This window comes from Macrosteles quadrilineatus, unplaced genomic scaffold, assembly GCF_028750875.1.
Source record: "Macrosteles quadrilineatus isolate MER2022 unplaced genomic scaffold, UCM_ALF_1.0 Scaffold_9__3_contigs__length_116548681, whole genome shotgun sequence".
Lineage (NCBI taxonomy): Eukaryota > Metazoa > Arthropoda > Insecta > Hemiptera > Cicadellidae > Macrosteles > Macrosteles quadrilineatus.
In genome coordinates, this window is record NW_026542602.1 from 93,027,540 (window position 1) to 93,047,084 (window position 19,545).

Genomic DNA, 19,545 nt, shown 5'->3' on the forward strand with positions numbered 1-19,545 from the left:
TACTTCCTAAAGCCACTTCCTACGTCGTGGACCTGTGTTCATCACTTTCCATAGCATTTTAGTATTTTAGATACGTTAATCTAATTGCCCCAAACATTCCCACACTCCGTACTGCTAGCCTTTACTACTTCTTTCACCATTACCTATGTCGTGGGCATGCTTACATCCCTTCTTATAGCATTTCAGCATTGCAGATACACTAAAACTGCTACAAACGGTTACCTTTCTAATCGTCAAAAACGGATCCCACACTCCGAACAACTCGCCTTTACTACTTCCTTCACCACTTCCAACGTCGCAGGCCTGTTTTACTCCCTTCTCATAGCATTTTAGGATTGCAGATATACCTTAATCTAATCGTCATAAACAGTTCCCACACTCCGGACAGCTCGCCTTGACTACTTCCATCACCACTTACTACGTCACAGACCTGTTTCCCTCCCTTCCCATAGCATTTTAGGATTGCAGATACCTTAATCTAATGATCACAAACAGATCCCACACTCCAAACAGCTCGCCTTTACTACTTCCTTCACCACTTCCTACGTCGTGAGGCCTGTTTCCTTCCCTTCTCACAGCATTTTAGTATTGAAGATACATTATTCTAACTGCCACAAACTGATCTCACACTATGCTGATGCTCATACATTACTACTTCCTAAGCCACTTCCTACGCCGTGGACCTGTATTCATCACTTTCCATAGCATTTTAGTATTTTAGATACGTTAATCTAATTACCACAAACATTCCCACACTCCGCACTGCTAGCCTTTACTACTTCTTTCACCATTTCCTATGTCGTGGGCATGCTTCCATCCCTTCTAATAGCATTTCAGCATTGTAGATACATTAAAACTGCTACAAACGGTTTCCAGTTACCACACTCCACACTGCTCACCTTTACTACTTCTTTAACCATTTCCTACGTCGCGGATCTGTATCCCTCTCTTCCCATAGCATTTTAAGATTGTAGATACCTAAATCTAATCGTCATAAACAGATCCCACACTCCAAACAACTCGCCTTTACTACTTCCTTCACCACTTCCTACATCGCGGACCTGTTTCCCTCCCTTTCCGTAGCATTTTAGGATTGCAGATACCTTGACGGACCTCAACCTAGTGTCGTCATTTGATTATATTTATGATCCATACTGTTTCTGTTCTAATATCTGTGGAATAATGCTATCCGCTATTTCTATATCTACTGCATTCAAAAGTCATCAGCTGATCATATGTCTTTTGTTTATGTGTCAAATACTGCTTCCATAAGGATTACATTGAAACTTTGAGAGACCCAGTGGGGCGGATTCCTGAGAGATTTTTTTAACGCCATATAGATGTTGGCACTCACCGATATGGTCTTTATCACCATGCAAAATTTGAAAACGATTGATTCAGCCGTCTAGGAGGAGTTTGCGTATTAAGAAATGCATAAGAGTCAACGTATAAGAGCTTCGCTCGCTCCGCTCAATTAAATTGTTGGTTTATAGCAAAAATTTTAATATTTTAGGAATATGGTAAGGAGCAGTTTAAACCTTGGTCTTGTTACAATCCAATATTAATCTGATGATAGATTAAATTAAACTAGTGTACCTGTTGCTCGAATTCGAGCAATTGCAAAGTATTTAATTATTCACCCCTTCACCTGCGTATAACATCGCCAAGAAACTTGAAAGAATAATCAGGAACGAAATTGTCATCACAAATAACCATAGCCTAAAAAATAGTATTGAATTAGTACGCCAAATTGAGAACATCCACATAAGTAATAGCTACAAATTAGCATCATTAGATATAGTAAACTTGTACACGAACATTCCAGTATCCGAAACGATTGATTTGCTTAATGAAAATCTGAGAACTAACTCCAAACTTTCAGAACAAGCTGTGAATGAACTTGTGAACCTAACCAGAACGGTCCTCAAACAAAACTATTTTCATTTCAATGGCGATTACTATATTCAGCATGAAGGTCTAGCAATGGGATCTCCCCTATCTGGAATTTTAGCAGAAATATTCCTAAACAGTTTTGAAAATGAACACATCCTTTCTGATAAAAATCGTTACAGTAAAAACATAATACTTTTTCACAGATATGTTGATGATATTTTGCTACTATTCAATGGTAACAACAGGCAACTCAACCTGATGAACAATTCATTGAATAAAATCCATACGAATGTCACTTTCACGCTTGAAACTGAATGTAACAATTCCATCAATTTCTTAGATCTAAAGATTGAAAAGTGTGAATCCAGGTTAAAGTTTGCCATTACAGAAAACCTACCGCCACCGACCAGACCATTCATTTTACTTCTCACCACCCTCACAACCAAAAAATGGCTGCCTACAATAGTTTCGTGCATAGGTTATTGTCTCTGCCTCTAAGCCCAACTGATTATCAACAAGAAGTCCTCATCATCAAACACATAGCTGTGGCTAATGGATACAAAAGCAGTATGGTGATAAATTAATCCATAAACATAAACACAAACCACTCACCAGTTCCCAACCACCTGATAAACCTCATAAATTGTACGCCTCTGCTAATTATGGCAATATCCTTAACAACACCATAAGGAAAGAACTAGCCAAAAATTACGTTTGTGTATCATTCAGGGCCAACAATAGACTTAACTCAATATTTAAAGAGCGCAAAAGGAACAGTCTTGATAAAGCCAATAAGACTGGAGTATATAAGATCAATTGTAATGATTGTCCTAAATATTATATAGGCCAGACTACTCGCTCATTTAAGCAACGATTTAAAGAGCACATTCCATCCAAAACAATAGCCCAGCAAAAATCCGCTTTCGCCAACCACCTCGCAGACAGTAACCATAATTATTCCAGCCTTGACAATAACCTACACATTTTACATAGTTACCCTAAAAAAGGACGGTTTTTAGATTGTTTAGAGGAATTCGAGATCTACAAATCCATCAAGAATGAGCCACAACACATCTTAAATGAACAGACTTCTTCAAGTCCAACATTATCTATGACGCAGCGATTAGAATAGGACAACAATACCACCGGCATTCCATAGATAACGGGAGAGGAGCAAGGACACCTCAGTCATGACCACGCAACTACCCGTGCCGCGTCGTAGTGTCCTGTACTGGCCAGTAGCTAGCAATGTTATTTCGTATTTTCGTGTTTCGTGTTGTATGTGTGTGTTTGTATGTTTACCGACGACTCAACTTGAGTGACATGACATTTTTATCAGCCTGATGATGGGATTTTAATCCTGAAACCGGTCGCATAGACAACAACAATAGGATCACTGACGGACATGTAATATAAACCATTTTTAAAGTATTTAAGGCGTTACGTTAAAACGAATAACATTCATAATTTCCGATTTCTTTAAAAGAGACGACTCAAAGTTATGGAAATACTCACGATGTACATACCAGTTTGATATAATCAACATTTCTTGTAAAATATCTTCATTTTTCAAAAGCTGATCTTGTTTTTTTAGTGTTTTTTACAAAATGTTTCCCACTCATAGCCGCATTAGGTTGTCCTTAACAACGATTATAAACTCTGAAAAAAACATTATTTCTATTTTTTCTCTTGGTGATGTTCTATGACTTTCCTATGTTTCCATAGTTTGCAAATCGGCTCTTTCAATGATTACTAAGAAATGCAGCCCAGAGTTAATTCAGTTTTATTTTTAGTATACCAAATTATCCAGGCTCTCTCGGTTTTTTCCATTGTTATATCAAAGATTACATATGCTACGCAAAATCTTTTGCGTAGCATATGTAATCTTTGGTTATATTTACGCCAACCCAAATTCAAATAGTAAATATTTCATTACAACCAAGTCAGTAAATGTTTTTAGCAAACTGTTCAATTAGCAAACTTATTGACTGTTTACAATTAACATATGTTCTTCTTTCAACTTTTAATTTCTGACAACAGCTGGAGTTTCATAACAATGTTTGTTCCCCATGTTAATCTAATGGAGAAATATGAATCTTTAAAGGATCCCAGGGCTTCACTCTTTAATTATTTTCCTAAAAAAAAGTTTCCTACACAACTTTACGTTACGCTCTTTCCAATGACACCAAAAACATGTCAATCGGTTCAGTAGTTTCGGAGGAGTAATTGTCACAAAAAACCTGCTTGCGTATTAAATAAGTACTAGTGTCCCTGTTGCTTGAATTCGAGCAATTGCCAACTATTACAGGCGTTATTTTAAAACGAATAACAGTCATTATTTCTGATGACTTTAAAAGATTTGAATCAAAGATTATGGAAATACTTAATATGTAGGCCTACATAACAGATTATATCAATTTATCCAGGCTCTCTCGCTTTTTATATTGTAGGGTGGGGCAGGCAAATATCCCTGATGACACTGTGAGTAGTGGGGGTGTACTGAACGAATGGGGTTAGGCTCAAATGACGCTGTTACTTAGGGATTTTCTAAGAATATCACTTTCAGTAGTAAACATGGCTTGTTCGAGTGAGCAATGTGCTTTTGCACTTGAGATGCATTCTTTCCAAAAATCTGTCTATTGTTGCTGTGCAGCTAGCGTGCGCTGTGAAATTGTTATCGAATGGCCTGCCGCAAATCTGTTACATTTTGGTGTGGGTGAAAGACTTCAGTGTATGTGGTGGTGTATTGGGAAGGATGTTTAGAGCTCAAAGAACCGTCTGAACTCCTGAAAACGTTTACCTTGTCAGAAGATCGATTTTGCATAGTCTCCTCAACATTCTGCTTGTAAGCGTGCATCCGCGCTGGCGTTGCCTAATCGTACTGTGCCTCTTATTCTCCATGAGAACTAACACCTCCATCTATACAAGCTTGTAGTTGCTCATGAACTCACACAATGTGACTGGCAACAACGAAAGGAAGCATTTGAAATCTTAATTGCTGGACTGCCTCGCGTTATTCGGGTTTTGTTTAGTGACGAGACACACTTACATATTTCTGGAGCGGCAAATAAGCAGAATATGCTCTATTGGAGTGATGCTAAGCCTATAGTAGTTGATGTGAAGACCCTAGATGCCTTTAAGGATGCAATTCACCTTGAGGTTGGCCATATCCCACAACAAATGCTTCACAGAGTTATGATGAACTCCAGAACCAGGAAACAGCAGAGTATTTACGAATAGGGACACCAATTGCAGGATATGCTGTTTAAAACCAAGTAAAGTTATGTTAAAATAAACTCCCAGATATAACCTTTTAATCCCAATATAAAGTTTGGTTATAATATATTTGGTTGTCTTTTAATGTATCTTCAAAATTAGGGATACTTCCCTGCCCCACCCTGTATTTACGCCAACCCAAATTCAAATAGTAAATATTTCAATTCAACCAAGTCAGTTTTTTTTTTTTTTTTTACAGCATTTATTTCTGGTTCAATGTAGACATTATACACAGAAGTGTTAACAAAATTAAAAAGAAATTAACTATAATAACAACTACTATCATCCTCCGATGAGAATAATGCGTCTGATTAGAGAAAAACATAAAGTTAGACGACTTTGGCAGCGATACCGTCTTCCACACTTTAAAAGGCAACTCAACGAACTGGGAAGACGAGTGAAAACAGAACTCGAGGAATTTAGAATAGACAACTATAAGAAGTATGTTTCTGATATTCATCCGAGTGACCCAAATATGTGGAAAGCAACTAAACGTCTTTTAAGTACTCTTTCGATCATACCTACGTTGATAAAAGACAACCTAATCTGTGAGACTGATTCACAGAAGTGTGAACTGTTGGCAGATTTTTATGAAACTACATTTCAACCCACTGATCTTGCTGATTATGGTGACGATGAGATGGTGAAAGAAACTTTGAATGGACAATTTTTATCTGCTGAACTACCAATAAAGTTTGCATGCCAATCTGAAATTAAAGCAGTAATTAAAAAACTTCCACTCCGTAAATCACCTGGCCATGACCTTATTCCTAATATTATTTTGCGAAATCTCACCAACAAAGGCTTTTCATATTTCACATCAACCAAGTCAGTAAATGTTTGTAGCAAACTGTTAAATTAGCAAACTTATTGACTGTTTACAATTAACATACAGGGTGTTGAAAATGTCTGGAACCAACATTATATCTGGTGAGTGGTTAAAGAAAAACAACTGATATTTTGTGTACGGATATACTATGGGTTTACCTATCTTTTGGTGCCTTATGAAAATTTTTACCACTTATAGGGAACGTCCTGTGGAGGATTCAGTAAAAAGTTTTAATTGAAGCCTATGGTAAATGATACATCATTTTAAAGGCCATTTTTTTCTGAGTAAGGAGCCACAAGTTTCATCTCAAAAGGACCACCCTAGCAAAAATGGCGACTGTTTGAAATTTAAAAAACCACTTATAGGAAACGGAATTTTTAAATTTCAAACAGTCACCATTTTCGCTAGGGTGGTCCTTTTGAGATGAAACTTGTGGCTCCTTACTCAGAAAAAAATTGCCTTTAAAATGATGTATCATTTACCATAGGCTGCCATTAAAACTTTTTACTGAATCCTCCACAGGACGTTCCCTATAAGTGGTGAAAATTTTCATAAGGCACCAAAAGATAGGTAAAACCATAGTATATCCGTACACAAAATATCAGTTGTTTTTTTTTTAACCACTCACCAGATATAATGTTGGTTCCAGACATTTTCAACACCCTGTATGTTCTTCTCACTTTTAATTTCTGACAACAGCTGGAGTTTCATAACAATTTTTGTTTCCCATATTAATCTTATGGAGGAATACAAAACTTTAAAGGGCCCCAGGGCCTCACTCTCTAATTATTTCACTAAAAAGAAAGTTTCCTGCACAACTTCATGTTACGCTCTTTTCAATGACACCAAAAACATGTAAATCGGTTCAGAGTTTTGGAGGAGTAATTGTCACAAAAAACCTGCTTGTGTATTAAATAAGTAGATTAAATTCATTAAACTAAAAAATGACAAGTAGAATCTGGCTTACCTTAAAGACTACACAGTAAACACCAAACGTGTTACTAGTTTTGATCCAAAGTAATTATTGTAGATTAGTTAAAATTTCCAAATTTGTCAGTTTACAAATCAAAACCAAAAGTAAATTTAAGTATGATAAGAAAACAGTGATTTGTTGTATGTAAGAAGTTGTCTTTCCAGTTAAACAAACATCTTTCCACCATCTCTTATAGTTTTTAAGGGGAGCGAACTGGTCTAGTGCGTCTAGAGTGCAGGACTTCTGGCCCTGAGGTCCCAGGTTCAAATCCCGCAAAATCACCAATGGATTTTATCCGTGTGATAATGCCGCAACCCCTAGGTCAATAGCCTGAAGTAATGTGAAAAACAATACCGGGCTCGTGCCTAGCGTCCTAGGACAAAAAAAAAACCAAAAAAAGAAAAAGCTTTAACCTTGGTCTTAATTGTTACGATCCAATGTTAATCTGATGATAGATAGCGTCATTAAATTGAAAAATAAATGGGGAGTGGAATCTGGCTTACCTTAAAGACTACACACTAAACGTGCTACTAGTTTTAATTTAAAGTAATTCTTATAATAGCTGGATTCAAATTTCCAAATTTGTCAGCTAACAAATTAAAATAAAAAGTTAATTCAAGTATAGTTTGTGGGAGAGTTCTTTTATAAGTTCCATTTTAGCAAACAACTTTCTACAACCTCTTATTGTTTAGCTATGGTGGCAGAGGTTGTCAGGGTGGTGGTCGTAGATTTCTTTATTGTTGTATGACAAATCATACCTTTTCAAGTACCTACACTGTGTATCTGAAGAGTTTTTTAGACTTTATATCACTTGCAAGTTCTTGGCTAAACTCCTGATCAAGTAAGGCCTGAATAATGAGTGATTTAGTTAAATATTACTTTGAATCTTGTTTATTTATTTGTTATGTTTGCTGTTTTCTTTTACAGAATCAGTTCCCTCCCAGTTTACAACTTTACTACATCACCAAGAAATCCTGTGATATGGAAGAGGATGAGCAGTACCATATACCAATGGTTCCATGCTTATCCGTTTGAACAATGTATATGGTATCCATTTGTTATGTCTCCCCCTACAAAATCGTTGGAAAGAATAGGAGAGTTCTTTCTTCACAAGATACCTGGCCACATATTTGACAGGATTGCCGTGGCAACAGGCAAGGAACCCAGGTACAGTACTATGGTTAAAATCCTCTATTATCCTGTATTTTACCATTGACTATGGTATTATGATGTTACTCATCATAATACCATGTAAGTTTTAATTTTTTATGCTTTACTAGCTGTGTGCCTGTTCTACGCACAGGGATCTTATAGTAGTCAGCTGAATGTGACAAAAATCACACAATGTTGGGTTTTTGGACATTTGTAATTTTATTTCTTAAGTAGGTAGGCCATGTATTCTATGGAAAAGTACCGGTATCAAGGATCGTTGTCGAAAAGGTTGTTATGAATAAATAGGTAGGCGAACGTACCCAAGAGATGGGCTATGAGCCTATTGGCTGTATGGTCCAGCGATTGCATCACACGGTGAGTAGAAACAGAAAGTGACACATTGGAAAAGCGAGTTTAGCATCATCCGTAAACCTCTGTTACAATCACCCACTGCAGATGTGATTTTTTTAATTTTACCTACACTTTACACAATCGCCATTGAAGCGCCGTCAATGAGTGGAAACCTTGTTTGTAAGCTATTGGCGATGATCATTTAAGTGTCCCAGCCCTATACAACACTGATTCAAGGATTTTTTTCTGGTTATCAAAACACAAGAACAATTTTATACGCAAAGAATTTCTGGTTCCTGACCTGGATGATGCCTAGTTATTTAATTTCATTTACGGTTACACTAATAATATTGCACTTGCGATTAATTAAATCTGTTATGTTAGAAAAACGTTTTTAATCTCACTTGGTTGGGATTTACTTTCAAAACGTGATCAGAAATGGTTGCGGTATTTGTAAACAACATTTGTAAACAAATCAGTGACAGCTAGAAAAAATAATCTTGATCCGAACAGCTGTTCGCCATTTCATAGATAATTATGTGATAAAAATTGAACGAAAATTTGACAAAAGTCGCACAAAACTGCATTTTTGAACGTCCCTAATTTTATTTACAAAGTAGTGAGGCCATATTTTAATGGCTAAAGACACTCTCCCCAATCCAGTAAATACATTAAAATGACTTGGATCTTGATAGGTACTCTCGTTTTCATGGATAAGATTGCGTGAAATGCCATCTTGAGTGTTACAGACAGACAGACAGAAATAGAGATAAGACTTGTTTCTGCTTCTTTAATGTATAAAACATAAAAATAACCTAAACATATATAATTCTGAGCAATGTACAGACAAAACTCTAATTTTATTTATATAGATACAATGTTGAAACCTAATTTTAAGGCCATGAGCTTTTCCCTATCCGTTGACTTATCATTTGTTTCATCGTTTCATTCATCAACAGATAATTAACCTATGTTTTAGACTGACTAAAGTTTACAACAAACTATCAATGCTAAGAGGGAAATTGGATTACTTCCTTTTCGGCACATGGGAGTTTGTAAATGAAAATACTGAATTGCTGAGGAATAAACTCTCTGAGGAGGACAAGAAGTTATTCCCATATGACATATCAGTGGTTGATATCGGTGAATACATTCTACTTTCAAGATTAGGTGTAAAGTACTTCTACTTGAAGGAGAAACTGGAAAACATGCCTAAAGCAGAGAGGAAACAATCCTGGTAGGAATGTTTATTGTTCTTTATAGGTAGTAAAGTTAGTTAACCTTGGATGATTTTGCATATACATATAATTTTTTTAACCCATTTATTTAGAAATCACACTGGTGGTTTTAATAGCATAGTTAATTATCAATTGCATTCATGCACTTAGTTCATTAAATATGCAAATATTACAATTAACAATGCAACAGATCCATCAATGGCGACAGACCATCCTTTGTTATCTAACAAATCTACAGATCCGGTGTTAGAACAGAATGAGTTGTAACTGTAACTCTAGTCCCAACTCAAGTCACTGTGGCAGAGAGCCCTAGATTATCTAAATAATCATCAGATCTGGTGTTATTGAATGAGTCATAGCTGTAGACCTACTCTAACTCTAGCCCTAACTCCAGTCACTGGAACAGACAGTCCTAGAGTTAACTAACAATAATCAGGTTCTGCTGTTAGAGTTAAATGGGATCTAACTATAACTCTAGCCCCAACTGTCACTGATCACTCTTATCTTTCCTCTCTAGGCTCAAGATCCTTCACTACTCCGTGGTTGCTGGCTCATACTTTGCAGCTCTCAAACTGATGGTTTCCTTGGCTCATGTTCTACCGATCTAGCATAGGTATACTCATTGATATTGAAATACAAGCTCTACCACACTTTATTTATTTCCACCTTACTCCTTCATGCTGTAAACCATGACAATTATTGTTAACAGAAAGGTCATTTTTGAAATCCTCACAAAATTTACAATTACGATAATACGGTACATAAACATTGGGGTGTTGAATGAGATTCTATTTAAGTTTCATTGTAAAAGTAAAAATCTTTTAACCAAGAAAAACATTAATAAATATTAAGAGTCTTTGTAGGGTTTTGCTGAAAAGGTATAAAATATTATCAAAAACTTACTCGAATTCCTATAATATTATGAAAGTTGGCTGAACAAAATAACAAGAAAAAAGTAAGCAAAAGAATTGTCACATGTGTTTATAACAAGCTATCCACAGTATACTAGTAAATTACACAATACAGTTCAAAGAAAAAAATCAGTTGTTTGTAACTATTGAGCAAGATTACACTGAAGATTATAGAGGTAAAAAGTGTCAATCAAATACTGATCATTTTACTTAGCCCTACCCACCAAAACTTAATCCCCGAAGTACTACTGAGACACATGTTGGAAGGAAAATACATAGGTGATGACTGATATATTCCAATTGAACTGGGGGTTTTAATTGGCATAAAACTATTACCGTATGCTAAAAAATCCCAATAAAAAAACAGAGAGAATCTCAATTTCTTTAGAAGTAGTAGTGAAAAACAAACCATTTTGAAATATCAGTAATATGATTTTGATTATATCATAATTTTATCTGCTGTCATCAATCAGCGTAAAAGTCGAACCACCGGTTTCAATGACTAGAGAGGAAAAAGATCCTGTGCAAGTAGCACAAAAGTGTATATTATTTATGTTTAATTGCATACTTTACATTACAGAGTTGTTATTATTTCAGCGACCAAACGTCTATGCGGTTTGTGATTAAAATTTTTTTGGTGAATTATAAAAATGTCTGTTTACGATATTGTTTCCCCGGTACTTATATAAGAAATAATTACAATAAATTTGTCTATAAAGCTAACATAAGGATCACAAACTTGAATCCCGTAAACCTAACTAATCAACCGCGCATTCGAGTGAAAGGTCTCTGTGTGAAACTTTCCCAAAAAATTTCAGTTTTTCGATAAACCTTATCTGAATATTCTCATTCAATGTCTGCATTGGTAAAGGCACGAACCTCAAGGGCTGTTTTTTAACAAAGTTTTATTTACAATCTGTTTTACATTAAACAATAAGTAAATATGATGACTTTTAAATAAATAAAATAAAAATTGGAAAACATGACTTAGCAGCTAAACAGCTTTAATTAGCACTAACAAAAAAAAAGCAAAGATAAGAAATTTCAGAGCTGCTGTACAAATCGAGTCGGAAGGTCTAAAATATTTTCTCTTTTTAGTCTGTAGACATGTTGGGCTGTATTAAATAACATTAAAATATCAAAGAAACATCAGCTGTTAGATTTGTTTTTATTTACCATTATTTTGATTACAGAACTTTTCCCCTGATTCTAATTATTATACATGTTTACACTATTCTAAAGCTATTAGTTGTGATTTTGAATCTGAGTTTAATGCAAATACACAAGAGTGCCATTAAAATTAGCAATAAGTGCGACGATTTGCCTGTATAATTTGCATGGTAAGTGTATGTAACTGTTACAGTAGATATATTTAGAGAGAGAGAGAGATACCCTTTGACTATTAATTCTCTGGTATTCTTGCCCCATTACGAAGCACGGGCAGAACAACTAGTAACTATTAATAAAAATAAAAATATACAGTATAAAAATAATAAGATAGACAACAGTAACAAATAACTAAAAAAAAAAAACTACAGTATCATCACAGTGAAACCACAGTGGTGAAACAGAAACACCAGTAGTGGTAATCATTCTTTTTCCTTCTAACGTTGAGAAGAAAGTTGCTAAACACAATCGTAGGTTTTTTGACGTTGCAGAAATTGAAGGGACTCTAGTATTTGGTCGCGGCTTAGGTCATTCCTGACAGGGTAATCTTAGGGAATGATGAGTAATTATGTTTATTTATGGTCTAATCTAGGGACAGTCTGCAGTTTAAGAAGGGATGACAGACGCAGTGCTGCTAGGTTAGAACTGCCATAGAATAAATAAACAGCAAACCCTTAAACGTCATTAAAAACTACCATTGACGTATAAAGTCAATGATACTAGGCCGGTCATACTTTTTGAACGGACCAACGCAGGTTACTGTATTCTGTAGACATGACGCAACGATTTGTATTCCGTCTGAAAATAAATTTACGTGATGACAAATTGGTCATATCTATGCAACTTTCAGCTAAATGTTTCTGCATTTTGATATATTGTATTGTTTTACTACTTTAGGTACATTTGTTTTAATGACCGTTTAGGACTTCAATGCAGTCTAACAGGTTCTATACTCATCTGCGCTACTCTACCTGCGACCAATTTCAAATATAACAACAATCCGTGAGTCGGTGGCTCAGTTGGTAGAGTTAGTCTTCGGGCACAAGGTAGCGATGTCGTGGGTTCGGATCCCGGTCACTGCCGATAACATTTATCAGTACAGTTCACCTTCGTGCTGTACCGGCTCACCCCTTGCTTTGCTGGATACGTTCCACGCACGGGCAGTTAAAGTCTATGTGAACGGGCAAATGAAAGGTTAAAAGTGGCCGCCAACCTCTTAAAAAAAAAAACAAAAAAAAAACAAGTACTTAAGAAGTTTAAGAGTCGCCCCTAATTCTCGCATAACACACTCCACCTTCTCTGACGTTGCTTGTAGAGTTGTATCTCTTGCGTGATATACACAGTACTTTTATTATTTTATATTTTCATTTCAACACCCAAAGATCACAACACGTCAGTAGCTTTCCCTCGTCACAGGTTATCTATGAAGCCAGGAAGTTTTTGGGAACCGCGCGTGGCCATTGTTGGCGCACGCAACCTGCGTAGAAAGTCCCGCAGTGCGTACTGCGTGACAGAGGAGGGATCTAGAATAAACCAGATAGTGGACAAGAGCTACGTTGCCAATATAGTTAAGGATTGTGTGAGTCAGGAACAGGAACAAGTGAACGTAGTTGATATCAACTGCCGCGATAATGACGAGTCGAGCGATACCGGTCAGTGACAAATTCTGGTCAGGCTCCGGAAACACATATAGGTAGGTACCTACAACAATCAAGGACAACATTTCGTTAAATAACAACGGTATAAAACCCCAACAGGAGCCAAAATACCTACAAGCCCAGAAAATCTAAACGTTGACCCATGCGAGAAGTTGTTTATATTCTGGATCGAGGATAATCCAATAAAGATTTAACTGACAGTTTTATTATATCATAGACGAAGAGCATTGCACAATAGTTTTTGCTTTGGTTGTTTAATCATGGATTTGCCCAGAACAGAGCAGGAGTCCAGAACTTTCTAGATCTTTCTTGTGTTTTAAAAAGTAGGTATTAAAAGGAACATTTTTTCCTCTTTAACGAACAGACGAAAATCAATAAACATGTTAGCTTTCAAATAAAAGAAGTAGAAACTGCTCTTTACACCCAAAACTTTGTATTTTTCATTCAAATTGGGAAATTCTTAAATTGAAGGGAATTTTATAAAACTTCGTAAGGACGATTTTCCAGGCAATACAAAAATTCTGGAATTTCATTGAACTTTAAAGGCATATTTATATTTTCCCCTATTATAAGGTATAGTAAAGAAAAAAATATGATGGAATGTTCCGGTACGATAGAGATCTTTGACGTCATCGAACATTCTAGAACACTCCAGACGGGTGAACTACTACTTACACTATCTAAAATATTGAGACATTTACGTCACTGTCGGGCCAGAGGCACTCTACAGCCACTGCTATCAATAATCTTCAGAATGACGATAATCTCACATCTAAAGATTGGATCCAAAAACATTATACTTGATTCACGCCAAATTTATACAGCAGTTGCCAGTGGCAATTATTTAATTCCATAGTTGATATTACCGTAGAACAGAGTTTGTAAATATATAACCAGTCTTATCAAACGAAACTGGATCACGAAACAAACTTTGTTGTCAGAACTTACCTTTGGTTAGCAAAACTAATCAAAGTTGTCTTGGTTGGCAGAATAAACCTTTGTCGTCAAGACCTAACTTTGGTTGACGGACTAACATTGGTTGATAATTGGTCCAATCTTTATTCTGTGATAGAAATATCTATCTATATATATAATACGTGAAGCCGTTTTTTGTTAACGCAACTCCTCCCTTATTTGTGGACCAATTTCAACGTTTGAGGTATCAAAAGATTTGTCTCAATATGAAGTTTTGCAATAAGGTTTTATAATTCTAAAATTCCTGCTCTTAAGAGCGTGAGGCCCACTCAAAGGTCGGGTTTTCCCCATAAGAAATACATAGAACAAATTTAAAACCGAAAATAAACAGCTGTTTATAAGAAGCTGTAGCTTTTTGGGAGTAAATATTGAAATTGTAATATTAAGTAGGTTAATACCAAGTTAAACAGTTCAAATCTGTTTTGTTGGAAGAACAGAAAATGCCTCAAGTTCAAAGAAGAAATATTGAACACGGTAGTAGGACACAATTAATAATAAGATATTTCTGTGCGTATGAGGAGGGTAGAAAAAGAGAGACCTGGTCTAACAGATACCCATCCAGATACACATTCACTTTGTGAGATGAATAATATTTGCCAGTTCTGCTATGCAACTTACTTTGAAAGTGAAAAAATATACGAAGCTCATAGTGTTGTCGCGGTGGGAAAGTAAACTTGCCTAAATGTCAGATCAAATAAATGCATGCAAGAAATGTTTACTTCAGACACTGACAGATCGAGATATTTCAAAATATTTTGTTAAAATTACGTTAACCAACATTCAATGGTGTAGCTGCTTTAGCCTATTCAAAGCAGGTTATGGCTGTCCAGTTGGTAACCCCGAGTTTGTGGGTAAAAAATGGAGCACATGAAATGGTTGACATCACCCCACATTTCAGGTTACTCTACGGAGAAAATTCGTTTGATCGGGGGATGTCTCAAATCAAAGGAATAAAATGGTCCAACTTTAATTACTTAAGAAAGGGTATCAGTACGGTAACAGTGTTCTTCAATTCTCAATGCTGGAAAAACAGGCGGCTCATTGAGCCGCACGGGTTCCCTAGTTATTTATAAAACTTGAACTGGTTACCAAAACCAACATTGGCTAGCCGATCTGAACTTTACAGAACTTAACTTGGTTGACAGAAATCTTTGTTTGGCAGAATCAACTTTGGCGGAATTAACGCCATTTTCATAATATATCATGTAGCTCACGCAGTTCCATATATCGAAAAAGACTTTCCAACAGTAAATAGAGATTGCACCACGAGTGAAGGCCAGAATTAATTAATTGCTATTGCTCTTTCGGATGTAAGTAATATAATAGGCAGTTCTGAGGCCGCTTTCCTCAACAAAACCTTGAATCAAGTTCTGCAATTGAGGAACATAACCTTACATCTTCTAAAGCAGTTCATAATAACATGTTTGTATAACACAGTTAAATTTGAATAATGACAACTTCAATTACTTGATCTCCTAAACGTTTGTGAGGATATTCATTCTTGTTTTACGTCATAAAAATTGTTATGGAAGCCATTAAAAGTGCTTTGAATTACTTACAACTAGCTGTTCAAAAACCGAATACTGTAAACTGAATTGATCTTACGTTATTAGCATTTAATGATTGCTATCTTTTGAGGGCAGTGCAGTTCTGACATTTTGAAAATGGATTGTTTGCAAAATAAGTAACAAGATACATTTTCACCACTTTTTAGCGAATTTCCCTATAGGGAAGTAGCTATTACCGTAGGTCTCATGGTAAGACTTAGGCCCGGGACCGATTTACTTTTTCATTTTAATGTCCCCAGAGGCCAAAAACACCATTCGTTCAAATTTTTATATATGTATGTATATAGATATATATATATATAGATTTATATATATATACTAGCTGACCCGGCGAACTTCGTATCGCCTAAGTTATAGGTTTCCCCTAAGACAGACCGATGGAAAGAAAGTACCGTTACGTTTAATTTTCAAGATGATCTCGTTCGCATCGCTCAATCACGTCCTGGTTGAAGTTCGTTCGCTACGCTCACTCACCTTTGGGTTGGAGCTCGTTCGCTACGCTCACTCACCTTTAGGTTGGAGCTCGTTCGCTGCGCTCACTTGCCTTCAGGTTAGCTCGTTCGCTACGCTAACTCGCCTCCAGGTTGAAGTTCGTTCGCTACGCTCACTCACCTTTTGGTTGCAAATTAGCTGTTGTCATAAATGTAAAAGAAATAATAGTGCTGCACCCTGTTGGTAATCCTTGTAACTTTAATGCTATTGAACATCATAGAACAGAACCAACTTGTGTAATTGAAACAGCTGTTAAGATTCATTAATTCCATTTCTCATAAGGTTAACATGTGAAACTCCAGAGCCACTGGGGCGGAGCCCTTTTAAGAATTTCGAAACGGGAAATAGTTTACGTCCGATTCGCATACCTACAGAATTTACACACCAAATTTCATAACGATCGGTGAAGTCGTTCCGGAGGAGTTTGCAGACAAACACTGTGACACGAGAATTTTATATATTAGATATGTGTGTCCGTGAACACGATAACTTGAGTAATTTTTGTCCGATTTTGATGAAATTTGGTTTGAAGGTGTAAGGCGGGATAAACTTGAATGAGTTCGCGATCCAGCATGATCGGACCATGGGAACAGGGTTTTATGGGGGGTTTTATGGGGTAAAAATTGGTTTTTCTCACTTCTTACCCTCAAAACACAAAATTTCCCAATTTTTCTCTAAACCTTCTTAAAGAGCTTAAAAAAACAAACAATTCAGTATATCAAAGTGTTTTTGTACGGTTATTGGTTACGGAGGATACTAAAAAAATGGTAAATTTAAAAATCCCATGTTATTCTTATGGAGAATATTGTAAAATGTTGTAGTTTGCTTGTTTATGGATATATTTTGATCAAACTTGGCAAATTTATTTATTTTATAGTAAGCTATCAATATTTTACTAAAAACACACTACTTTATTAGTTTCCATGTAGCAGCAAACCTAGGTACTCGTTAAACCTAATGTTATTTAAATAGATCAATTGAAAATCAATTCCGCCAAATGGAAATTCGCTTAGACGGCAGGTTTGCTGCGGCGGGGGTATTCTAGTATGCTATACATGCAAAAAATGCAAATATTGAACTAAAGCATTTGATAAAACTGGAAATGATTAAATTTAAAGTGTGTACGACTTATGTACACACTTTACTTAAGTAGTTCAAATACATAAATTGTTCCGTGAATAGGTAAATGCTCTATAGGTTTCTCCCTTCTTCGTTTTACTTAATTGTCAGTCCCTGGTAAAATTAATGTTCTCACTTTCCTAGATGAAATCCGATTTTAAATTGATGATGACTAATGATCCTAACTCGCACAACATATCACGACTCCGCAGTCAGCAAATCCCTCTTTAACTTCAACTACCAACATGTAATGTCATTATTTGAATTAACATTAATTATTCAGTTGCTTACATTTAAGTTGACGAATTTATAGCCAATAGATAAATTCATTTTCCCATTTTTGTTCAATACCTCGCTCACAATTTCAAACCTTAACAACAGCCAGTTTACTTGTTAAGCCGCACATTTTCCGCCGTTTCCCGAGTAGTGTTCCACATTATCAGTAGCCAGGTGCCGCTTACGTCACTAGCAGGGGGTAGGAGAAAGTAGGGTCCTGCCCCCCCCCCTTGGTGGCCTACTCAGGGACCCCGGCCAGTGTTTCCATTTGAGGGATAAAAATCCCTTTCTAGGGATATTTAGGGCCTTCGAGGGATTGAAAAGGGATTGAGGGATAACTAGGGATAATCAGCGAAATTGAAGGATTTTTTTGATTTTCTAGGGATTTCAGACCTTTGACAATATAAAATTGAAATATTGATAAAATAATACATTATGGCTATATTTCATCAACGTTAAGGACCTATTTTGGCTAATCTTGGAAGGTATTGATAATGATAACACATTGATTATACTACTTTTCCCTAGGTTTTGGTAACAAACAAATCGATACGATTGTAGCATAGATAAAAGATACTCCTCAAAGAGTATGTTTTATCTATGGTTGTAGGTAGTGGTAGTGACGTAGTGTTTCAAAGTCGGAACACACAAGGGGAAGAGTAACAGCTGGGAACAGCCAACACTGCACGAAACAAGCAAAGGGCTGGAGTCGGTCGGTGGAATGGAATGGCGGATCTAGATTACCTACTGTGATTTGTTTCTTTCTTAGTACTCTAAAGCCCTGTGTCTATGTCGAATGTTTGTTTTCGTTTTGATTTTGTTTGCCGGTGATTTCTGTGATGTTTTTTGGTTAGTAAGTAGACCTAACTTGGTGTAACCTTTTCACCAAGGCATGGTGGCCATGTTTGAAAAAGACAATTTAAGTTTGAAATATGGACACTTGAGTAATATTTTTGAAACAATTGTAAAGACTTATAAATAAAAATTATTAGTTTATAAAATTTTAAAAATAATTATTTGTTTAATTTTTTAATTAATTAATCTTGTTTTGTACAACATAGACAGTTTTTAATCACGGCTACCTTTAATTCCAGGCCGGAGGCCGCGGCCTTCGAAGTGGCAACGTTGCAAGTATAGTGTTGTAAAAGGTGTTTGGAGAACGCTGAGCTAATGATATTTATGTATTTTTTTAAGAATACGAAAGCTTGGTTACTGGGCTATGAAAATGTTGACTCCACATTGAATGTACAGAAATAGATTTTCAATTTATATTGCTTTGGTTTTCGATTCTATATTATGTTTTATTTCCATGTTAACTTATAGGACGTCTTGCGCTTAACAATACTTAAGGTACTTGCAACGTTGCCAATTCTACCAGGCCACGGCCTGCATGGAGTTAAAGATGGCCGTGGTTTTAATGGTACAATAATGTTTTTTATATAGTATTACTTTATAAATAATATGGGATATTGAAGAATACTATCACCAGTTACCATATTTTAGGTGGCTATACATGATATCCATTGGTATTGCTGCAAAAATAATAAGTTATCTAGATTTGATGAAGAGGGATAATTGGAGGGATTATTAGAATACGGACTAGGGATAACTAGGGATTTTTTGACGTTGGCCTAGGGATATTTTTTTCTTGCGGATGGAAACACTGA

The 19,545-nt window shown here is 36.0% G+C and overlaps 1 protein-coding gene across 2 annotated transcripts in view; it reads left to right on the top strand.

The window, feature by feature from the left end:
* The window catches only part of LOC129004227 (fatty acyl-CoA reductase wat-like), a 31,384-nt gene extending 21,017 nt beyond the window's left edge, over positions 1-10,367 (top strand). For both annotated transcript variants that reach the window (XM_054432715.1, XM_054432714.1), the window contains exons 7-9: positions 7,899-8,138; positions 9,454-9,711; positions 10,230-10,367. In XM_054432715.1, coding sequence (XP_054288690.1) covers positions 7,899-8,138; positions 9,454-9,711; positions 10,230-10,320 — 589 coding nt within the window. In that variant the 3' untranslated portion in view covers positions 10,321-10,367. The remainder of the gene's footprint in view (positions 1-7,898; positions 8,139-9,453; positions 9,712-10,229) is intronic.
* The last annotated feature ends 9,178 nt before the right edge of the window (positions 10,368-19,545 follow it).